The following is a 23,815-nucleotide window of genomic DNA, read 5'->3' as shown; positions in this document are numbered from 1 at the left end:
CATTCAAGGTCCTGGATTCGAGTCATCCCACGTTTGTGGGGTGGAGAGCAGGGGCTGGGGGAGACAATCCAGGCCAAATGATCCTTATGGGTCTCTAATACAGTGCTGTTCTCAGTCACGTATGAAGCACTTGCCCAGGGGAGAGCCGGCAACCAGGCTCCTCCCTGAACACCAGAGTTCCTAACTTGTAGTGTCCTTGCAAAGCTGCACTAAGAAACTGTGAAACATCCCATGAGAGTGCCCTTGACTAACTGGTACCATCTGCTAAGGTCTCGATGGCCAAAGCGCATCAAGAGTGGCGGGTATTTGCTTTGCCTGGTTTAATATATTGCTCCTTACTTGGGTTGCAGGAAGTAACCTGCCAACCAACCAGCCATGGTGTAGATACCAGAGACTGGTGTCTCCTGTGGAAGACAGTGTGAGAGTTTAAGTCTAACCACATTGTCGTTCGTGCAAACACCCCCTGCCCCTTTGTCATTCATCTCCATCCTTCAGGCCTATGTCTATCCCTGCTATGCCCATCACCTGTAAATGTCTTTTCTTTTTTTTAATTGTTACATTTTTATTATCACACATCAGAGGCGCAGATAGTCCACAGGATGTATGGAAGCCAGAGGACCATTTGTAAGAGTCACTTTTCTCTCTTCCCATTATGTGGGACCCAGGGATTGAACTCGGATTGTCTGACTTGGTGGCAAGCATCTTCATTGGCTGAGCCATCTCACTGGCCCTAAATATCAGATCCTGTAACTGGTTTCCCTCTTTCCTTCAGCTAGGACACAAGCAATTATACAACGGGCTCTCTAACCAAGCATGACCTTCCTGTAAAAACTGTGGTCCATAAACAATCCAGATCATTTCTTTCTGCCTTTTATTTGCTGTTCCTAGTACCATCCTCCCCTTTCAGCCAGAGTTATGACTCTCAGATGGATGGCCACAGTGTTGGTAACAGACAGGGGGTTATTTTATTCACTAAGACACGAGGCTGTGGTACAGCTGGCAGGACGAGAGGTGTAATTATACTGCATCTTAGAGCCACCAGCAATGAATTTCTGTATAAAAGACTAGATTTGCCATGTATTATTTACGCTGGCATCAATTTTCCCAGCTGGCTCTATTTACTGTGCAAATTCTCCTGTGTCTGTTTATGGGTTAGGCTATGGTTCAGCACCTCTGGTTACTCTAGACTGAGGAAGCACCCCACAGGTCACCATGCATATGAAACAAGTGTCTGGTTCACTGAGAGCAGGTCATAGCCTTCCTCCCTGGTAAATTATATCCCTGGGACAGCAGCGAGCTGTGTTCTCACCTATCAGGGTGAGGTATGCAGGTGTGTGAAACCCAGTCAGCAAGCAGGGAAGGAGGCACTCTCATTCTCTGGGAGTCCCACTGCACAAACTAAAAAAACCCCACCTTCTTAGGGGAAATCAGGTGGCTCTAGAGCTCAGAGGGCCTCCTTGGTTATATATATTTAAGAGTAGGACATTAAAAAAGTAGGATATGCATAAAGAGGTTGACATTTCTGAGGTTGTTTCTACTGAATAACTTGCAGACTGAGAAAGTGCCATCTTGCAGATGGGAAAACAGACCAAAATAAATGGGGGTGGGGGAGGATGGGTGAGCAAAGGCCCAATTACTGTGTGAGGGAGGGGTTTGGAGCCAATGGTAACACACAGGACCAGGACACTATTTATGCAGGTACTACTGTGTTTCTTCAGTGAGGCCTCAAGCTAGGTTGACCTCAACCCACACTGGAAACATTCGGTAGACACAAAGGAAGAAAACTTGAGACCCTGATGGACTTCTAGGTCTCTCCCACTGCAGCATCCTCTGGCCAGGGGCTCCACAAGATGTCACACAATGAAGCTGAGGGGACTGAGGCTTGTCTTCTGATGAGCCTGAGATCTCTGCACTGCTAGGTCCCATGTGGCAGGGGACAGTAGCTGCCCGGGAAGGAAAGCTGTGAGGGCCTTGAGGCTGTCCCTTTCCCAATCAACAGTGTCATGTCTGCTTGCCAGGTAATTCTGGGCTCTGCTCCTCAGTCCCCAATGTCCCAATGTCTATCATCTCCTGCAGACCCGTTGGCTAGAAGAAGAGATAGGAGAGAGGAAGGTAGAATTAAGCAATCTAAGGGGTTGGGTTTTGTTTCAGGGTTTCAGCATCAAAGAATCTTTCAGTGAGACACACATGGGCATGGAAACCATTCTCTCCAGGGCCCAAGATCCCTGGTATCCCCTGGGTTGGCTCACCTGGCGGGGAGACTTGGTCAGACATACTGTGCGTTGGCTGCTACCTAGTGTTCCAGCCCCCTCAGTGACATCCAGGAGAATCCGGGTACTGGGCACAAAGCTCCAGGAGCGTCCAAGGGCAGGTTTGAATCTTCTACCATCCCAATCTCGAGTCAAGTGGTTGGTCACCTGCAGAAATGGACATAGGTCCACGATGGAAGGACCAGGGACATCTGTTCCTACCGCTTCCTTTTATACAGGAAATCTGACTTATCCCTCGTGCTAGAGCTTATAGCTGAATCTAGAACCACAACTTAGGTTTCCTGGCTTGCACCCAGCTCTCCACAAAGCCTCAGTGCTTTCGACCTGATATCAAGTATAGGATATAGGGTACCTTTGTTTACTCTTTCCTAAAGTAGAGCCAGTACTGTACTTGTGCCATTCACTGGCATCCTGAGAACAGTGTAGCCAGCCCTTTGGGTCTGGAGTGTGTTTGTGTGTGAGGAAGAGGGAAAGTTTGGATAAGGAGTCCTGATCTGGGACTAGTCTTTTTGTTTTTTTTTTTTTTTTTTAAATAAAGATTTATTTATTCTTCTATGTTATAAGTACACTGTTGCTGTCTTCAGAGACACCAGAAGAGGGCATCAGATCCCATTACAGATGGTTGTGAGCCACCATGTGGTTGCTAGGAATTGAACTCAGGACCTTTGGAAGAGCGGTCAGTGCTCTTAGCTCCTGAGCCATCTCTCCAGCCCCTGGGACTAGTCTTAAGCAGACCAGCCACAGAGGCACTCAAACCACAGCCTCCTGTGGATAGTGACTATGGCTCCTTCCACGCTTTCTCTGCCAGAGACTGGCCCCAAGTACCCACAAACACCCCAGAAGTCAGTGGATGGAGGCCCAGGACCCTGCATTTGAAAGAGCAAGATAACAACAGGTCCTTTTATACTGCCTGCAGGTGCACAAATTAGTATACTATTTCCTAAAAATTGGGCGAGCTAGACATTTGAAGTACATGTACTTGGGTGTGGGGGGTGTGTGTCTGTAGTGTCTGTAGTCCCAGCCCCTCAGGAGCAGTCTAGGAGTTTAAGGGCAACCTGAAAGCCTAGTAAGACACTGTGTCAAGAACATAAACACTAGCTGGGCAGTGGTGGCGCACGCCTTTAATCCCAGCACTTGGGAGGCAGAAGCAGGCAGATTTCTGAGTTCAAGGCCAGCCTGGTCTACAGAGTGAGTTCCAGGACAGCCAAGGCTATACAGAAAAACCGTGTCTCGAAAAACCAAAAACGCCTTTAATCCCAGCACTACACTCGGGAGGCAGAGCCAGGGAGATTTCTGAGTTCGAGGCCAGCCTGGTCTACAAAGTGAGTTCCAGGACAGCCAGGGCTATACAGAGAAACCCTGTCTCGAAAAACCAAAAAAAAAAAAAAAGAATATAAACGCTAAAGTATAGGTAGCCCTGACTCAATAATTATACTCCTTTAATTCCAGCACCCAGGAAGAAGAAACAGGTAGATCTCTGTGAGTTCAAGGCCAGCCTAGCCTACAAAAAGGAGTTCCAGGACAGTCAGGGTTATGCAGAGGAACCTTGTCTCAAAAGGATTTTCATTAGTTTTAATTACATGTATACACATGTGTTTGCATTGGGTATATGTACATGAGTACAGGTGCCTATGGAGATGAGAAGAGGGCATTGGGTCTCCTGGAGCTGGAGTTACAAGTGGTTGAGGTCACCAAACTTCCTTTTTAAACTTTTTTTCTCAAAGTTGGTGGTGGTGCATGCCTTTAATCCCAGCACTTGTGAGTCAGAGGCAGGCAGATGTCTGAGTTCCAGGACAGCCTGTTCTACAGAGCAAGTTCTAAGACACACAGAGCTGTAAAAAAAAAAAAAAAAAAAAAAACCACACACACACACACACACACACACACACACACACAAAACTGTTTCAAAAAGTCAAATACATACATAAACACATACATACACACATACATACATATACACACACATACACACATACACACACACACACACATATATATACACATACAGAACAAAAGGCAAGCTACTAACACTTTTCTGACCTGTAGAAGCTGGGTTCTAGGTTCTGTCCTCTTTTTTTTTTTTTTAAGATTTATTTATTATTATATGTAAGTACACTGTAGCTGTCTTCACACACTCCAGAAGAGGGTGTCAGATCTCGTTACAGATGGTTGTGAGTCACCATGTGGTTGCTGGGACTTGAACTCTGAACCTTCGGAAGAGCAGTCGGGTGCTCTTACCCACTGAGCCATCTCACCAGCCCCAGGTTCTGTCCTCTTAAGGTCTATTAAGTTCCAAACTAACATTTAAGAGAAACAGAGCCGGGCATGGTGGTGCACGCCTTTAATCCCAGCACTTGGGAGGCAGAGGCAGGCAGATTTCTGAGTTCGAGGCCAGCCTGGTCTACAAAGTGAGTTCCAGGACAGCCAGGGCTACACAGAGAAACCCTGTCTCGAAAAACCAAAAAAAAAAAAAAAAAGAGAGAGAAACAGAGAGCTAGAAATTACCACCACGGCCACACCCAGGTCCCGGGCCAGGATCTTGAGCTCTCGGGCCAGCTGCATCATCAAGGCCAGGCCTGGGGGAGGAGCAGAGAGGAGGGGCAGCAGAGGGCCAAAGGACAGGGATGGGAGGTGATGTCCCCACCCTGTCCCCAGGCTCTTCTTCCTTTCCTCACCTTCCCTCTGCTGACCTCCCAGAAGTGGGGCGACCACTGCAGTGACCGAGTCCACAATCACAACCTTCACGGTGCCTGAAGAAGTTGCTTCCTGTTCGAATGGGGACAAGCACGGACCAATGACCTCGAGGGCCCGCCCTGGGCAAGCTCCTCTATTAGAAGGTGGAGGCCAGTGGGATGGCTCAGCAGATGTAGGTCTTGGGCTCTTTCCTCCCTCCCCACACCCCTTCTCAAGTTTAGGCTAGGTGGTAGTGGCACATGCCTTTAATCCCAGCACTTGGGAGGCAGAGCTGGGCAGATGTCTTTGAGTTCCAGGACAGCCAGGGCTATATTGAGAAATCTATCACTTACTTGCTTAACTATGGAACCTAAGTGGATATGTACAAAATGTTTGCGGCTATAGCAGCCATTTGCCAGTTCTGAGAGGAAGAGCAGGAGAATCGGACACTGGACTTAGTGCCAACCTCCCGTCTCACAGAGGACAATCAGATTGCTTCAGGAGTCTCCTAGCCAGATGTGGTGAAGCAAATACCTTTAATCCCAGCACTCAGGAGACAGGGCAGGGGGATTTTGTATGTTCCTAACCAGCCAGAGCTACATAGTAAACACCATCTCCCCGCCCCGACCCCCAACACACACAAAATGTTTGTGTGTGTGGGGGTTTGTTTGTTTGGTTTTGAGACAGGGTTTCTCTATGTAGTCCTTGGCTGTCCTGAAACTCTGTAGACCAGACTGGTCTTGAACTCACATAGCCACCTGCCTTCACCTCCTAGGTGCTGGGATTAGAGGCATTCGACACCACGCCTGGCACAAAAGTTTTTCTAATTGATTTCAGTGAGGAACACAGAAATGAAGACAGTATAACCCTGGACTCAAGGAGCCTACTGTTGTCCAGGGCTGGTGAGCCTGCCAACAAGGAAGCGCAGGAATTAAACACCACGGAATTCCACCTGGGGGTTAGGGGTGTGCTCATGCAAACCTAGCTGGGGATGTTACACATGCATTCCGAATACAGCCCGTGGTCAGACACCTGCCCGCATACAGGCAACACCTGGCCAGCTGGGGAAAGCAGAAGCAGGCAGATGAGCGAGCTCACCTGCTGGGCTATGGCGCCACGAAGGTCCTGTAGCATATCTAGCATCTGGAAGATGTCAAATGAACGCACCACCTGTATCCTCTGGAGAGCACTTGCCTGAGGGGCGAGAAAGAGAAGCAGGGACTTGGAGAGGGGATCCGGGCAAACCATAAAGAGTAATCATAGAGCTGAAAGGACAAAGAGGCACTTAGACACAGTGCTGGCATCCAGAATGGCAAATGGATTTTGCCTAATGGGCTGGATCTCACAGTGGTGACTACCTGGGTGCTGAGCTGGACGACATTCAGAATTCAGCAGGAAGGACCGATATGATTGACTAGTGATGCCTGCCCACACGCAAGAAATGGGCTAGAAACACAGATGCTAGGTGCTTGCTTGCTCTGATTTATGGTAAGCAAGCCTTAAAGTTCCCGGAGAGTCAGTGTGGGAGGCAGCCAAGCTGCGATGGTGACATTAACATGAGCAGCTTTAGGAATGCAGAAGATTCTCCAGGTTCAAAGCAACAATGATGGTTCCCACAGACGGTGTAAACCTTTACAGTGTACAGGGCCATGAGGTCTCCTAGCATCAGGATTTTCTAGGACTCCATCCACCATGCCTCCTACCTGTTTCTCTTCATCTTGGGTTCTAGCCTGTAGTAGCTGGAGGAGGCGGGACGCTGTCATCCCTCCATTGGAATCCACATATAGTACATTCTGCTGCAGGTTATGGGCCACATTTGCAGCCACACAGAGACACACCTTCAGAGACAAGATGGGGTGCTGGGTAAACCTAAACCTTTGGAGAAGAGGGAGAGCCACCAGGCAGCTCCCCAACACATCCTGCCCAGATTCCAACAACATACACTTGCCAAGGCCGACCCATTCTCAGCACACATCTGCTCTGTTCTGACCTCGAAACCCCACAAGGACACCTACAAGTACCCCTCCCCCCCAGGAATCCAGGACAGTGCACCCACCTCCCCCAACCTTCCCCCACTGTTGGACCCATGGGTACCTGGGTTTTGCCGCTACCTGGGCCACCCACAATTTCAGTCACCTCCCCAGTATAGAGGCCAGCATCAAGTAGTTTGTCCAGGCTGATGGTAGAAGAGGAGAGAATGGGGGATGGGCAAAGAGAAGAGAAAAGAAACTGCATTAAATCTGCAGATAAATTTGGGAAGTAACGCAGGCACAGTGACATATGCCTTTGATCCCACCATCAGGGAGGTGAGGTTAACAGGGACATAATGAGACCCTGGCTCCAAAAAAACCCATATACATACATATGTATACATACTGACCAAGCGCCTCCCTCCCTCTGCTCCATCCATGTGTGTGTGTGTGGTGTGTATGGATATAGTTTTTTTTTCCTTTTGGAGGGAAGGTTTAATGGTAATGGTAGAGTGTTTGCTTAGCATATGCACAGCCCAGAGTTCAACCTCTAGTATCAAGGAAAAAAAAAGAAAGAAAGAGGTTGAGGAAAGTTGGCATTCACTAATGTAGAGTCTTGTAATCCATGAACACAGACCGTCTCTGCATTCATCTGGGTCACCTTTGATCTCCTTCATCAGCATTTCTAATTTTCAGCATACAAATTCTACACGGGCTTTGTCAGATTTAGACCCAAGTATTTCATTTTCTTAGACGCAGCAGCAAATGGCACGGCGTTTTTAATTTCAGTTTTCACATGTTCATCGTGAATTCAGAGAAATGCAATTGATTTTTATGTGTTGATCTTGTATCCCCAGACCTTGCTAAACTCGCTTATTAGTTCTGGGAGTTTGTAATTATTTTTTATTTGCTTGTTTTTGTCTGCCTCCCTCATCTGGTAGAAATGCTCTGAGGCCTTTACCCCTGTTATATCTCCAGTATTAGCACAAAGCCGAAAAGCCCCTGAAGGCACACAGTAAATGTTACTGAACAAAAGGGACAGTGGTCTGACTGTCAAAATTCTAGTGTGGGAGCTTTGAGATGAACCTCAAACATGGCCACTTCCTAAACCCAGTTCTACCCCTAAACCACAGTGAAATAGGTCACTACCCTCAACATTCTGCCCAGTACAGGAGCTAAAGTGTCTAAGCTGCAGTCTGGACCAATGCCTCACCATGCCCCGCCCTCCCTAACTCCGCATTACCAATCACAGACTGCAGGCCTCTAAAGACAGTCCTGATGACCAACAACAACAATCAGCACAGGGTAAGCAGCAACTAGTCACTACTCCACCTATTTTAACTCAGGAACCACACATTACTGCTAATTGACCTGCTTTGGTTCTTGCACCACCCTGTGGCTTCTTGGAATGCCATACATTCTGTGTGGGTTTAATAAGCATCTACTTAGTAGGTCTCTAACCTCAGCCTCTCCTGAATCCCATTCTCCTGGAGACATTCCATCATAGCAGCTCCTCTCGGCCTGTTCTCCCAGGGTGGGGCCGAGGCCAACTGCATCAGAGATTCCAGAGTTAGATCTTGCCTCGGAAGTTTAAGAACTCCATTCAGGTGGGGGCTGACACCATGGCTCAGTCAATAACAGTGCTTGTCTTGCAAGCATGGGGACCTTAGCTTGACTCCCCAGAACCTACATAAAAAGCTGAGTGTGAGGGGCTGGAGAGTGGCTGAGCAGTTGGCTCACAGCTACCCAGGGCATCTGCTACCTCTAGTCTTTCCAGGCCCTTGAATACATGTGCACACATTCACATGCTGATGCAGATACATGCTAATTAAACTAAAGCAAATTTTAAAAGAGAGGGAAAAAAAAAAAAAAAAGCCAGTTTCGGCTGTCTTGGAACTCACTGTGTAGACCAGGCTGGCCTCACACTCAGAGGTCCGCCTGCCTCTGCCTTCCCAGTGCTGGGGTTAGAGGTGATGGTATGCATTTCTAATTCCAGTGGTGGGAAGGCTGAGGCAGGGGATTCCCTGAGGCTCACTGGCCAGCTAACTGAAGCTGGTTAACTAGTCCCAGGCCCTGCATCAAAAACAATGTGTGGAGACTACAGGGATGGTTCAGGGACTAAGAGCATTGGCTGTTCTTACAGAGGACCAGAGTTCAATTCTCAGCACCCATATTGCAGTTTATAACCATCTGTAACTCCAGTTATTGGGTGTGTGTGTGTGTGTGTGTGTGAGAGAGACACCCTCTTCTGACTTTCAAGGACACTATGAATGAATGTGGTACTCAGATATACCTACAGCCAAAATACTCATACACATGAAAATGCAAAATATAACCGGGCGTGGTGATGCACGCCTTTAGTCCCAGCACTCGGGAGGCAGAGGCAGGCGGATTTCTGAGTTCGAGGCCAGCCTGGTCTACAAAGTGAGCTCCAGGACAGCCAGGGCTATACAGAGAAACCCTGTCTCAAAAAAACCAAAAAAAAAAAAAAAAAGAAAATGCAAAATATAAAATAAACAAAGTGGATGGTCCCTAAGGTATAACATCTGTTGTCTTCTGGCATCCATGTGTACAGGCACACAAACCAATACACATGCACACAAATGAGAGAAAGACAGAGAGAGAGAGAGAGAGAGAGAGAGAGAGAGAGAGAGAGAGAGACAGGGAAAGAGCGAGGTCTGGGTGATTTGGGTGCATGCTCAAGTTGGAGAATCAATTCTGCCTGCACAGTACTAGGTCTTTCTGGGTTTGGGTTTTTGTTTTGTTTTGTTTCCCTCTCTTTTCTTTTTTGTGACATGGGGTCTTAACTCAAGCTAACCTTGAACTCCTGGCATCAGATGATCTTCCTGTCTTAGCAACTGGAACTAGGCACACACTCCATGCACCCAGCTTCCAGGGGCGTTTTTAAAAAGTACCCTCTATCAGCAATTGTCTGGAGTCACCACGAGCATCAAAAAAATATCAAGAGGCTGTTTGTATTCCTTCCTTGGTGATTCCAGTCTGCAGACAAATTTGAGAAACACTGCCCTTGATTGATTAAATAAAAGTTCTATCAGGGGCTGGAGAGATGGCTCAGGAGTTAAGAGTACTGGCTGCCCTTCCAAAGGTCCTGAGTTCGTTCCCAGCAACCACATGGTAGCTCACAGTCATCTATAATGAGATCTGGTGCCCTCTTCTGGCTTGCAGGCATACATGCAGGCAGAACACTGTATACATAATAAATAAAATTAAAAAAAAAAAAAAGTTCTATCAGCAGGACCCAAGAGTGAGTATTTCTTTTTTTACACTTAGCAGATGGTCATAGGAAAAATGAATCACTGGTTTTGACTCCAGTTAAGACCCCATCACATGATAGGTTATGGTGGCACACGCCTTTAATCCCAGCACTCAGGAGGCAGAAGCAAGTTTGGATCTCAAGTTTGAGGCCAGCTTGGTCTACAAAGTGAGTTCCAGGACAGCCAGGACTAGAGAGATACCCTGCCTTTAAAAAACAAAAACAAGGGGCTGGTGAGATGGCTCAGTGGGTAAGAGCACCCGACTGCTCTTCCGAAGGTCCAGAGTTCAAATCCCAGCAACCACATGGTGGCTCACAACCATCCGTAACGAGATCTGGCGCCCTCTCCTGGAGTGTCTGAAGACAGCTACAGTGTACTTACATATAATAAATAAATAAATCTTTAAAAAAAAAAAAAAAAAAAAAAAAAAAAAAAAAAAAAACAAACAAACAAGAGAACCCACTCGGACGGGGGGAGGGGGGGGGGCTGGAGAAAGTAGCTAAGGCTACTTTCTACTCTTTTTTTTTTTTTTTTAAACTTGGTTTTTTTCAAGACAGTATTTCTCTGTATAGCCCTGGCTGTCCTGGAACTCACTTTGTAGACCATGCTGGCCTCGAACTCAGAAATCTGCCTGCCTCTGCCTCCCTGTGGGGAGCCATTCTGGACTCCCTGGCCAGCCCGATGGAAATCTATTCCAGGTAGTAAACAAGCCCATATTTGGTGGATGGCACGCCCCTAATCCCTAATTGGCTGAGCAAGCCTGCCTGGTGAGGTGATGTGACCTGTGGTGATTGGTGGGGGCTTGGTTGTGGCTGGAGGGGAAAAAAACACTTGTAACCAGAGAGGCAGGGGGATTTGAAGAGAAGCTGCCTGAGTAAGCTGCTTTAAGAAGAACCGGTGGTTGCGTTTTCCTTGCTGGTCGAGTTGGACGCAACACCTCCCGAGTGCTGGGATTAAAGGCGTGTGCCACCACGCCCGGCTTTATTTTCTACTCTTGAAGACTTCAGTTTGGTTCCTAGTTAGGCCTTGAACTCACAGAGATCTACCTGCCTCTGCCTCCGGAGTGCTGGGAATAAAGGCATGCTCCATCATGCCCAGCTTAAAAAAAAAAAAAAAGAAAGAAAGAAAGAAAAGAAAGAAAGAAAGAAAAAAAAGGAAAAGAAAAAAGGCCCCACCTCCATAAGGTATTCCAAATCTGCCTCCCAAACAACTTTCATTTGCATTTCCATCCCTGACTCCTCCTCCTGCTTCTGGAGCAGGGCTCCCTACCACAGCCGGAAATCCCAGGACATCCCGTTACCTCTGAGCATATCAATATGGAGAAGGACTCCAACCAGGACTGCCTAGAAGGCAGAGGTTTCTGGGATTTCTCCCCACCTTTCCCATGGAACTTCCCATCAGTTATTCTGTATTCAGTCACTCATACAGACACCTTGCCTCGTGTTTCCTGAAAACCTTCTTCCAACAGAGATAACCGACAAAAGCTCTGGCTTGCAAGGCATAACCGATCCCTCCATCTACAGCGGTGTCTGCCCTGCAAAGATTTACGCTGCATCTCAGCACGCCAAGGCGGCCCACAGCAAAGGACCCTGTTTAACAGGTTTAATGCATGCTAATCACAAGTTTCACTATCTTTGCCTATAGCCTTACCTTCACGGTTTCAAAGTTACATCCACTAGGTCGGCATAGCACACTGGAGGGAAATCTAAAACCATCTTTTTTTCCTTAAGATTTTTACACAGGTATATGAGTACACTGTTGTTGTCTTCAGGCACACCAGAAGAGGGCATCAGATTCCATTACAGATGGTTGTGAGCCACCATGTGGTTGCTGGGAATTGAACTCAGGACCTCTGGAAGGGCAGTCAGTGCTCTTAACCACTAGGCCAACTCTCCAGCCCAGCAAACCACCACCTTTGACTCTTCAAATTTACACCTGATCTCACAATAAGTCTCTCTTCTCACATCTCTCCTTCAACATGTCTTCCATGGTCACAAACCCTGGATCAGACTTACACAACCCAAACCAGCAGCACAAGATCCCTGTTTGGCCTCTCCTGGCTGGCTGGCCTGTCTGCCCTGCACAGCTATGCCCCATAGCCTACAAATGCTTTCACAGTGGCCTCTCACCTCCAAGTATACCTCGGAACAGTCAGCTGGAATTAAGTTAAAATCCTGAGCCCCACTCCTCCAGAGAGCATCTGCATGTGTCTGGCACCCAGTAGGCACTCAGCCAATGTTTGATGGATTACAAACACAGACCCCCAACCAGCGAGAGCAAGCACCAGACTGTGTGGACCTTGCCAAGAGAATGTGTTATGGAAACAGCAAGGGCCAGACCAATCCAAAGACCTCTGTGATGGCCGTGTTATTCATCAAACTCCGCACAAATAGGCCGGGAGAGAGGTCAGACTCGCTTGGCCAGAAAATGCTAGTTGTCTTCCAATTCTTTCCCAACCCGAACAACAGGGCACAATGTAACTGCTCTTTTTGGAGTATGCCCGTTCCCCTCTACTGCCTCAGATGGCAAAGACAACAGGTTCTGGATTAGATAACCCTGGGCTCACCTCTGCTGGCCCCTTTCTTAGGCTAACCACAAGGGAGGTCAATAACTTCTAACATCCATAACCTAGGGCAGCAGTTCTCAACCAGTGGGGTCACAACCCCTTTGACGATTGCACAACCCTTTCAACAGGGGTGGCAGATCCGACTATATTGTTTTTAGAGATTTACACTATGATTTACAACAGTAGCAAAATTACAGTTATGAAGTAGCAAAGCAATAATTGTATGGTTGGGGGGTCATTACAACAGGAGGGACTGTATTACAGGGCCACAGCACTAGGAAGGTTGAAAACCACTGGCCTATGTCAGCGCAAAAGTGCAGACTCCCAGGACCCCAATCCTTCCCCGGGTCTCACTTGCTACTTGCTTTATTTTGAAGTATTGTGGACTCTACTAAATAATGGGGGTATTAACGACATCTTATGTTATAGGACAGTGGCTCTTCACTGGGAAACGTTAGCTTGTTGAAGATACTGTTAAAACTGGGGGCATCTGGGGGTAGAGAAGGACCAGGGATGCTGCTAAACGTCTCTCAACGCACAGGATATCTCTATCCCAGGAAATAACGACCCCCCCCCCCCGCCCCCATCAATAGTGTTGAGGCTAATAAACCCTATACTTTTACTCTAGGGAAAAACACTCTGGAGTCCACATGCCTGCAGTTCCTCTACCGCTCTGGACTGCCCTCACCAGCCCCTTCCTCTGAAGCCTCAGTCTCTGCTTTCCACCTTGTCCAGGTTTGCATACAAACCTTCCGATGCCGGTGGACAGGATGGCCGTGGAAGTCTTCAGTTCCTCGTAGAGATCTGCGCCATTTAAGGGGAAAGCCGAGAACTGCGCCAGCAACACCCTCCTCAGGGCAACCAGGGCCTGCCAATAGGGCGGACACTCAGGCTCCAGGCCCGCCAGACTGCCCTCGCAGAGCACTCCAAGTCTAGCGCCCCCCCTTCATCTATCCCAAGGAACTCTGATCCTGCAGCGTGGGGGCGCAGCTGAAAGACGGGTTGGAATGGAGCTTGCAGATCGCGAGCTCACCTTGTAGGACAGGCCACACTTCTGGGCTACTTCCTCCAAGTCAGCAGCTGCCAGGTCTGCCACTGGAAAGAGAGCAGGTGCAGGTGATTGGCAGCAGGAATGGCTTAGCCTTGCCACGTTTGCCTTTTGCTCTGTTGTGAAACGGGATTAAGGTCTTATTCTCCTACCTATCTCGAGCACGCAGGCCCTGATGCAGGACCCCGCAAAGGGCCCAGCACTCAGTAAAATCCTCTGCCTCGGCTCCTGCGAACCCAGCTTCCCCAGAAAGTCAGAGGAAGAGTGCGACCATCCAAAAGGCCCCGTATGTGTACCACGACCACGGCGCCGACCCCGGGGTAGTGCCCATGAGGTCACCTGTTTTTATCTTTCGGCCTCTGAGAAGCTGGACGGTCTCCTCGGTGAGGCCCGGGCACAGCCCTGCCCTGAGCATGCCCATAGTCCCTGCAAACCCAGGACGTCCTGGGGGCTCTCTGTCACGTGGGCGCTCGCCGGGTCCCCCACTCTGGGCATTCCTCAGTTCTACTTAGGGAAAAGGTCCTGGTGTGCCAGCGCGGGACGAAGGGGCGGGAAGAGGATTCAAGTCGGGGTGAGGGGCACTAACCCTTCCCAACTCGCAAGACTCCAGGCGCCCTGGGCCCGCCCCCTCCGGCCGACGCTTCCGGGTTCCGCGGCTGGAGCGTCTTTTGTAGGCCAGGCCTGCAGCGCCATCTGCTGACCATGAGGGCAAACACAGCGGCCTTGCGACTCGCGCCAGCCACCTGCAAGCACACCTAGAGCTTACATACATGCACAGAGACACAAGCACACACGCACACGCACACACACACACATCTTGTGTGTCCAACGAGTCTTCCAACAAGTCTCTTGTGTATACCAGCCTCTATTTGCAAAGCTAGGGGACACTCTCACTCTACCTAGCTCAATATTTACAGAGTGAAGTATCCCTGACTTCTAGTAGCATTCATGTTAGGAAGACAATGAAAGTGGATCAATTCAGATCATTACAGATTGTATGATCAAGCTGAGATCCAGCGAAGTTCACAGAGAGTACCTGTGTCCCTATATTTTCCAAATTTATCAAGTTTTATCTTACATATATAGATGTTTTGCCTGCATGGGTGTTTATGCAATCCTGGCATGCCTGGTACCCAAGGCAGCCAGAGGGAGGGTCAGATTCCCTCGGACTGGAGTTACAGATGGTTATGAGCCACCATGTGGGTGCTGGTCTTCTGGGAGAGCAGTCAGTGCTCTTAACCACTTAGCCATTTCTCTAGCCCAACATTTTCCAAAGGTTTTAATGGAAGTAGAGAAATGCTGGAGTATATAAAATACTATTTTGATTTTTTTTAACCACATCTAGTGGAAGAAATAAAGCAGTTTCACAAACCCACGAGTGAGGTTCTATTTCTGCCTGTATTTTGTAGTTGAAGGAATTTGGGCTCAGTAAGATTGTTATTCTTTGATTTACACAGATAGGAAGCACGGAACCGAATCTCAAGTCCATATCCAGCTGCAGGGCTCATTTTTAGAAATATCTCCTCATGTTCACCATTGTCTCTCAATCTTTCAAGGTGTTTGGAATCCTGGCCCTGAAACCAGCTACTTCTGTCAGCTATAACCCGCGGTAAGGTTTCACTGTGCCTGTGTTACTGGCTATGGTGGGGTTTGCTGCTTAGATCCCAGGATAGAGAGCCTTAGAAGTATCAGTAGGCAAAGGCCTTCTCTTCGAAGTCTGTGTTGGCTCAGGCCGAGTGGTGTTCTCTGTGCCACTAGCCTGCCACCCCTTCCTGGACAGCTCTAAAGAGGCACAAGCATGAAGCCTTTTGAAGTCCTCAGAAGAGAACCGAGTAGCTGTGACCACAAACGTGACCTAGAGAGGGTCATGTGTGCTGGAAGGGGCCATCAAGTTTGTTTCTTGACTCAAGCCCACCCCTAACCCAGGCGTTTGGTCTGTCCAGCTGCCCAGCAAACCTCCTATCGAGGGGAGGCCGGCCCCCGATTGTTACACTCTGTGATGATTGTGAAGTCAGAGCACTGCAAACCCTCTCACCCAAACGAAGGGTGAGACCTTTGCCTCAGTTTTTCTCTGCTTCCTGCCAGCTGATTGTCCTGGAGGGTGGTGGCAACCCTGCGCCCCACCCACACCAGATGGCGACGGTATTCTGTAAAGTGGGGGGTGGAGAGGAGGCTGTACCGAAGAAGGAGGCCCTCAATGTTATCAATGTGATTGACCAACTGCCGAAGCCCTGTCCAAACCCTAAGTTTATTAACCGGTCCATGGCTACCAAAGGCCTCCTGCTCCCGTCAAGACGCAGCTTGGCCAGCTTCTCAGAGGAAGAAAACACCGATGTCATGTAAGACACCATTTGGGGTCCTCATTTCTAAGGCTGGAGAAGCTTTGCAACCCACTGTGGCGGGTCCCTCAAGGAAGAACATATCAGGAGGTTCCCCATGCACCCGCCCTGAGCCCCACATCAGTTTTGAGAGCATGTGGGTTCCCCCATTCTAGCAGACCTTCCTGGACTAGCCAGGGGGTGTTTCCTATTCTGCTTGCCACTCTATGCTACCCCTGTCTTCTCTCCCTCATTTCTCTCATTTTAATGCCCTGCCTGCCTTCCAGCTGAGGTTCACTGGCCTGCTAAGTCAGTCTGAATTTTCTCTGCTTCATATCTTTGCTTCCCGGTGAGAAATATGACCCAGCATCAAGTTGGGGGATGCAGAGGTGGGAAACATGGTCCCTACCTCCAAAAAAATGTCACGCCTGGTGCCAGTGGTGTCAGAGGTGGGGGGCATCAGGCAATAAAGAGGGAGATACAGTACAGCCTGGTAAATGCCGTCACAGGGCAGCTTGAGAAACCAAGGGCTTGGGTTAGCTTGGGATACGGTGCAAAAAAGAGAGACTTCTTAGAGGAAGATCTCCAGGGAAATGGTGTGCAGGGTGACTGCTGAGGAAATAGTACAATCTCATTGAAGTGACCCATGAGTGGGCCCTGGGCTTAGTGTAATGTTCTGTTATCACTGTCTTTAGCTACTATGTGGATGCTGGGAATTGAACTCTGTCTTCTACAAGAACAGCCAGTGTGTGCTCTTAACCGCTAAGTCATCTCTCCAGCCCCAGACATGAAATCTTTTGTTGTTGTTTGTTTGTTTGTTTGTTTGTTTGTTTGTTTCGAGACAGGGTTTCTCTGTATAGCCCTGGCGGTCCTGGAACTCACTCTGTAGACCAGACTGGTCTTGAACACAGAAACCTGCTTGCCTCTGCCTCCCAAGTACTGGGATTAAAGGTGTGCACCACCACCACCCCGAGAAATCTTTTATAATTGCTTTTTAATTTTTTTTTCTGGGCAGTGGTGGCACATTCCTTTAGTCCCAGCACTTGGGAGGCAGAGGCAGGCAGATTTCTGAGTTCAAGGCCAGCCTGGTCTATAGAGTGAGTTCCAGGACAGCCAGGGCTACACAGAGAAATCCTGTCTCAAAAAAGAAAATTATTTTATGTATGTGAGTACACTGTCACTTTCTTCAGACACTCCAGAAGAGGACATCAGATCCTGTTCCAGATGGTTGTGAGGCACCATGTGGTTGCTGGGAATTGAACTCAGGACCTTTGGAAGAGCAGTCAGTGCTCTGAACTGCTGAGCCATTTCTCCAGATCCTGTAATTCATTTTTTAAATTTATTTTTCTTTCATATGCATTGGCGTTTTGTCTGCACGAATATCTGTGTGACGGTGTTGGGTCCTCCAGAGCTGGAGTTACAGACAGGTGTGAGCTGCGATATGGGTGTGGGAATTGAACCCATGTCTCTGGAACAGAACTGATATTCTTAAGTGCTGAGCCAGCTCTTCAGCCCCAGTTTATAATTTCTTTTTAAAAAGGTTTCATGGGGCTGGTGAGATGGCTTAGTGGGTAAGAGCACCATACTGCTCTTCCAAAGGTCAGGAGTTCAAATCCCAGCAACCACATGGTGGCTCACAACCATCCGTAACGAGATCTGACTCCCTCTTCTGGAGTGTCTGAAGACAGCTCCAGTGTACTTACATATAATAAATAAATAAATCTTTAAAAAAAAAAAAAAAAGGTTTCATATGCCAGGCAGTGATGGTGCACGCCTTTAATCCCAGCACTTGGGAGGCAGAGGCAGGTGGATTTCTGAGTTCGAGGCCAGCCTGGTCTACAGAGTGAGTTCCAGGACAACCAGGACTACAAAGAGAAACCCTGTCTTGAAAAAACAAAACAACAACAACAACAAAACCAACCAACCAAACAAAAAAGTTTCATACTTAATTTTTACTGGGATCCACAGACTGTGTGCTGGTTAGAGAGGAAGGTGTTCATTCTAGGTCATCATTAGCTGTTGTGACCTGACTAAGATAACCATTGTTTGTAGGAAACTTCATGATTTACTAAGGGGTGGAGGAGGAGATGGGGGAGGGGTGAACCTCAGGCAAGGAGTCCTGAGTTCAAGTCCAAGTTCTACATCTTAGATAAACGGCCTTAGCCAACTTCAGTGGCTAACACCCATCTAGCAGGGCTGCTGTGGAAATCAGGAGACATGTTCCACAAGCAGTCCAGGGTCCAGTGGATTTCTGTGCCTACTTTAGCGCTAGCTTTGCTAGTAGGGGAGTCTGTTTTGTTGTTCCTGTTGTTGTTGGTTGGTTGGCTTTTTTTTTTTTTTTTTTTTGGTTTTTCGAGACAGGGTTTCTCTTTATAGCTCTGGCTGTCCTGGAGCTCACTTTGTAGACCAGGCTGGCCTCGAACTCAGAAATCCGCCTGCCTCTGCCTCCCGAGTGCTGGGATTAAAGGCGTGCGCCACCACGCCCGGCTGGTTGGTTGGCTTTTGAGACAAGAATTCTCTGGGTAGCCCTGGCCGTCCTGGAACTTACTCTGTAGACCAGGCTGGTCTCTAACTCAGAGATCTGCCTGCCTTTGCCTCCTGAGTGTTGGGGTATGTGCCACCACTGCCCAGCTCTAGTAGGGGACTCTGAAATGGACATTCTTAGGACAGTCTGAAAAAATGATGTCAGCATCCTGACACTTCAGCCTACACATACTGGACTTAAAGAACATCTGCTTTAAATGTCCAGTGTGGGCTGAGGGGTGAGTGTTCTAGACTCATCCAGCTGTCTCAGGAGTTTGTGGGTTAGAGCTGAGGGAGGGCATATGGCCCATCAAGCAAATGGGAAGTTGTAAGCTGGAGTAGACTAAGGTAGAAAGGTAGAGTGGGACCTGTTTACACGCCAGGAAATCTTAGCTGGTAGAAACCAAAATGAAAATAATATCTAGACACAGATTCAGAAGCCGCAGAGCACATCACAGGCAAGAATTGATAGGTCTTTGATGTTTAGTTTTAGTTATAGGTATGCATCAATCAAACTTGGTTTTAAGGAGTCGAAAGCTATTTTGTTGTTGTTGTTGTTGTTTTGATTGGTACACTTCATCACCAAGACAATGCAGGGTCATATATTTCCTTCGTAACAGCAAAGGATGACAACAATACACATTTCCATGCAGGGACTGGAGAGATGGCTCAGACTTAAGTGCGGCTGATCTTCCAGAGGACCAGGGTTGGCTTCCCAGTATCCACACGATATCAGAACTATCTGGAACTGTAGTTCCAGTGGATTCAATGTCCTCTGCTGGTCTCCGTATGCATGTGGTACACACATACATACATAGAGTGCCAATGCACATAAATTTAAAAAGCAACAAAAAAAACATGAAACAGACAAAACAGCCGAAGCCTCTGCTGCGAGTGTGAGTACAGACAAATCAAAGCACGACACGGAGCAAAAGCCAGGTTTGGGATAGGTATTGCTGAATGATATCTTTTATTCCTATAGAGTCTAGAGACATGCAAAACATGCAAAGTAATAGGTCTTGCCTCAGGTTAACATATATGCAGCAAGCCTAAGACGACACATAGTGAATAAAAAAAGAAAAAAAACCCTTACTCTACTGGTTTCGTCAGCTACAGGATATGTGTTGTGCCAAGGAAATGTTAGTGATCCCCCAAAAACCAGACAGGAACTAGGCTTGGGTTTTGGTGGTGGTGGGGCAACTTGGAGACTAATGCTAGGTACCAGCCTGTTAGTTTATCTTAGTTCAAACCTAGATCAGGTAGTCTGTATTTAAAATATTTGGCATTTCATATGTACTTTGAGAGGAGAGGTGTCCAGGGGGTGTTAGTAAGGCCAATATATCATAATTTTTGAACATGTAACATGTTACTTTTGGTGTGTCTAAAATACCCCCTAATTAAAACAAAACAAAACGTAGAAATGGGTGATGTTTTAGTCACTGTTCTATTGCCGTGAAGAGGCACCATGGCTAAGGCAGCGGACAGAAGGAGGAAGCACTTAATTGTGAGCTTGCTTACAGTGTTGGAGGGCCAGTCCGTTATCATCATGGCAGGAAGCAGGCTGGCCAGCAGGCAGGTGTGGTGCCGCCAGAGAAATATCTGAGCTCTTACATCTGATCCCACAGACCGGTGATGGAGTAGGGTTGTGGGAGGAGAGTGCTAGCTTTTGAAACCTCAAACCTCACCCATAGTCACACATCTCCTCCAACAAAACCACACCTCCTTCAACAAGGCCACACCTCCTAATCCTTCCCAAACAGTTTCACTAACTGGGGACCAAGCCTTCAAACCTAGGAGCTGATGGGAGATTATCACCCAAAGCACCACACGGGAACAAGAGTTTTTGTTCGTTTTGCTTTGCTTTTTACTCTTTTTTTTTTTTTTTTTTTTGAGTCAAGGGTCTCGTTATATAGCCCAGACTGGCTTGGGACATTTGATCCTCCTGCCTTAGCCTTTGGGGTGCTAGAATTACAAGTGTGCTTGTGCCACCATACCCAGTGGAACAAGAGAATTCCTCCCGTATATCACATAGTACAGACTATTAATTTCACATGCTTCATAATTAATAGTGTTAGATGTCATTAAAATGTAAGTAAATAAAATTACATTAAACGTGAAGTAATAGGAAAGAAGCATTAGCAAAGAAATTAGCTTAATTTATTGCCTTCTTATTAGGTACTTGCAGACATTTCCCTTCAGTCTGGTCAGTTGGCTGGGACACTTGCACCCCATTTTGGTGGGAAGACTCAATTTTAGCAGTTTCAAAATTTGTGCTTGCAACACTGAAGATCATATTTAAAAAATCAGCTCCTCCATCCCTACTGGGGACCAGGGGTCAAGAATGAGCAGTCTTAGTGAGCACTGGGTGAATGTCAGGCCCTGCTGCTGCTGAGCTTGTCTCAGGCTATCTCACAGTTGGTGATACAGATAAACTGATCCCCCAGAGCATGTGTTCTGGGGTTCCTCAGGCTGGATGCGTTGGGGCAGCCCCATGTGACATCTGACAATCCTCCCCATCTGACGTCCATATCCTTCCCACCCCAGGATGCAGATGCCAGCGGAAGATTCTGAGTACAGCTCGGATGACACGAGTATGTCCCCGATTCCGTCCACTCTGATGAACCCCATCAAGATGGCTGTGACCCAGCCCAATAGCAGCTTCTTTGCCGGCATCCTGGAGGGGGAGCTGAACAAACTCAGTTTAGCATCAGTGGTCAAGAACACAGAAAAGGATAATCTGGCCATCTGCCCCCGTTCATCTAAGTCCCAAATAGCTACCAGGGGCCTATTGGACCTTGACAACCCTGCCCTGGACACAGACACCTCCTCAACACGTTCCGAGTCTTCTGTGGTCCTGGATGTGCCGGAGGCTCCGTTCATTTGTGAACACACTGTTGGCGATTCCACAGCTGTGGTATGTTTTTCTCTGGGCAAAGGCTTACGGTGTAGACACTGAACTAAGTAAGCTCTGTGGGGAGTGTGAAGGCATAACCCCCTGCGTTCTGACCTCTAGTTCATGGTTTAGGAAGGGCGGCAGGAGGGTGTGCATCTTTGGAGCCTCAGTGCAAGATGAAATGGGCTTCATTGCTTCCCTGTTCAATCCAGAAGAGAGTCGAATCACGTTTGTCAGGAATTCAGAGAGAAAGGTTACTTCCAGCTGATGTTAGGCTGGAACTGGGAAGTGTAGAAGTGAAGAGCCTCAGTGTGTCCCAAGGGCTTCTGGCAGGAATGTTCCTACAGGCCACCTTGGTAATACATAGACTCCATCCCTAGAGGGTTTGAGGCAGGCCTGACAATATGCATTACGTACATAGTCCCAGGTAATGGAAATGCCGTTGTAACTACTGGAGGTGCTGAGTCAGATTTCTAGTCTGTGTAATGATCTCTCTGTAGTTGGAAAAGATGCTTCCCACAGGTAGTTTTCAGCTCAGTCCTCTGTCCCCGTGCTGCACATGGGTACACTTCCCTCTAGACTTGAGCAAGCTACAGTAGGAAATGGAATGGGGGGGGGGCATTGTGATGCCTCCCACCCATACCCTCACCTATACCGTGGGCTAGGCCAGACCTGAGGAAGCCTGGGTTCTCTTTTTGCTTAGATTTCCTGGACTTACGCTGCAGGCAAGCAGCAGGTCAGTTTCTACCAGGTGCTGCTGCAGGAAGCAACCAAACCAGCTGACAAGGACATGCCCAAGATCAAGAACCGCCCCTGGATCTTCAACAAGATCCTGGGTACCACTGTCAAGCTGATGGAGCTGAAGTCAAACACGAGTTACTGCCTTACCGTCCGGGCCGCCAACACAGCAGGGGTAGGGAAGTGGTGCAAGCCCTATAAGGTGAGTCTCAGGGAGCAGAAAGGCACAGGTCTAAGGAGGGAAGACATAGAGAGAGCGAGCTGAAGGTCAGATCCATTGGCCCAGATCACGGTGAGAAAGTACAAGGGGTGGTGACTGGCAGGAATTCCCCCACGCCTCAAGTCCTTGCTGGCTTGCTTTATGCCTGGGCCAACACACATTAGTTCCAGACTGCTGTTCCCTGAAAGGTGTATGGGTTAAACTGTTGGGGGGGGGGGCATTAGAAATGCAAACTGGAGCCAGGCGTGGTAGCACACACCTTTAATCCCAGCACTTGGGCGGCAGAGGCAGGCAGATTTCTAAGTTTGAGGCCAGTCTGGTCTACAAAGTGAGTTCCAGGACAGCCAGGGCTACACAGAAACCCCGTCTCAAAGGAAAAAAATAAATAAATAAAAGCAAACTGATCATTATATCATGTTCATTTCCCAAAGCCATGAGTTCTTATATTCCTTAATTCCAGTAAAATGTCAGAGTCCATAGGGAACAGATTGTAGTTGTCAAAGGGTTAGTGTAGAGAGAACCCCACAGTGACTGGCATGAAGCTAAGATCTCACTTAGTAGCAAGAGAGATGAGAGATGGAGATGAGAGATGAGAGAGCCAAGGCTAGCCCGGGAAGGCATCCTGAACATGTTTGTTTTATTTCAGTTTGCAACCGTGTCTACTGACTTCAACAGCTTTCCTGAGACCAATCCCATCCAGGTCACCGTGCAACGCAAACAACCTCATCGGAGGACTGTCTCCATGACAATGGAGGAGATGCGAAGGCTGGAGGATCTGGAATACCTATATCCATATTAAGGGGGTGTGGGTTGAGGCTATCCCTTGCCCACTGTCTGCCTTGGCTCTGGGTCCTCGGGAACCAGAACCGTGAGATGTACTGTACTACCAAGCACCAAGTCAAAGAACCACTAGTTATCCACCAGCCTAGGGCCTGGGGCAGATGTATCGGAACCACAACCCTGGGGCGGGGCCATGGATAGACAGGAATCCCATTCACTTAGTGACATCTTGAGCTGGCCCAGGCTCAGTCACTGCCCAACAGCTGCTAGGCACCCTCCTTCCTCCCTGACCTGGGCTGGTTCCAGGTTCCCCATTAAAGAACTGAAGGCCCAAACAGCACCCTGAAACTCTACTTCCTGTTGCCACAAGCCTCAGCTGGGCCAGAGCACAGGCCTCGTCAGAATGAGGAGTCCAGCAGGTAGAATGAGAATAAGGCTGGCTGGGTGACAGGCTGACACTCAAGACTAGATGCCCAGCTTTAGGGGAATGTTCTGGCTGTACCCTAGCTTATGAGTCCTTCCCTTATGAAGTACAGGGTCA

At 48.2% G+C, this 23,815-nt stretch overlaps 2 protein-coding genes across 3 annotated transcripts; one reads left to right on the top strand and one right to left on the bottom strand.

The window, feature by feature from the left end:
- Window positions 1–942: 942 nt before the first annotated feature.
- Rad51d (RAD51 paralog D) lies at window positions 943–14,430 on the bottom strand. 2 transcript variants are annotated; one of them, XM_085829752.1, is made up of 10 exons: window positions 14,142–14,430; window positions 13,788–13,918; window positions 13,504–13,622; window positions 7,038–7,119; window positions 6,647–6,781; window positions 6,042–6,137; window positions 4,946–5,036; window positions 4,776–4,846; window positions 2,250–2,417; window positions 943–2,085 (listed from the first exon to the last, which is right to left on the bottom strand). In XM_085829752.1, the coding sequence occupies exons 1-10, from the start codon at window positions 14,221–14,223 to the stop codon at window positions 2,002–2,004; spliced, it is 1,059 nt and encodes a 352-aa protein (XP_085685878.1). In that variant the 5' UTR covers window positions 14,224–14,430; the 3' UTR covers window positions 943–2,001. The 2 variants fall into 2 exon arrangements, with proteins under 2 accessions (XP_085685878.1, XP_021033215.1); XM_021177556.2 differs by having other exon boundaries at window positions 13,788–13,849.
- A 1,435-nt stretch (window positions 14,431–15,865) lies between these two features.
- Window positions 15,866–23,601, top strand: Fndc8 (fibronectin type III domain containing 8). Its single transcript, XM_021177825.2, has 4 exons — window positions 15,866–16,141; window positions 21,188–21,557; window positions 22,240–22,476; window positions 23,141–23,601. The coding sequence occupies exons 1-4, from the start codon at window positions 15,936–15,938 to the stop codon at window positions 23,291–23,293; spliced, it is 966 nt and encodes a 321-aa protein (XP_021033484.1). The 5' UTR covers window positions 15,866–15,935; the 3' UTR covers window positions 23,294–23,601.
- The last annotated feature ends 214 nt before the right edge of the window (window positions 23,602–23,815 follow it).

This window comes from Mus caroli, unplaced genomic scaffold (genome assembly GCF_978045245.1).
Source record: "Mus caroli unplaced genomic scaffold, Mus_caroli_1 scaffold_13, whole genome shotgun sequence".
Lineage (NCBI taxonomy): Eukaryota > Metazoa > Chordata > Mammalia > Rodentia > Muridae > Mus > Mus caroli.
This window is presented reverse-complemented; position numbering and strand designations above follow the sequence as displayed.

Excerpts from the sequence above, each read along its gene's own strand:
- Fndc8 (XM_021177825.2), top strand. The coding sequence starts at position 15,936 with ATGGCGACGGTATTCTGTAAAGTGGGGGGTGGAGAGGAGGCTGTACCG. Across the intron at positions 21,558-22,239 it reads TTGGCGATTCCACAGCTGTG|ATTTCCTGGACTTACGCTGC; the intron begins GTATGTTTTTCT and ends CTTTTTGCTTAG. Across the intron at positions 22,477-23,140 it reads AGTGGTGCAAGCCCTATAAG|TTTGCAACCGTGTCTACTGA; the intron begins GTGAGTCTCAGG and ends GTTTTATTTCAG.
- Rad51d (XM_085829752.1), bottom strand. The coding sequence starts at position 14,223 with ATGGGCATGCTCAGGGCAGGGCTGTGCCCGGGCCTCACCGAGGAGACC. Across the intron at positions 6,138-6,646 it reads CCCAAGATGAAGAGAAACAG|GCAAGTGCTCTCCAGAGGAT; the intron begins GTAGGAGGCATG and ends CTCGCCCCTCAG. Across the intron at positions 4,847-4,945 it reads GGGAGGTCAGCAGAGGGAAG|GCCTGGCCTTGATGATGCAG; the intron begins GTGAGGAAAGGA and ends CTCCTCCCCCAG.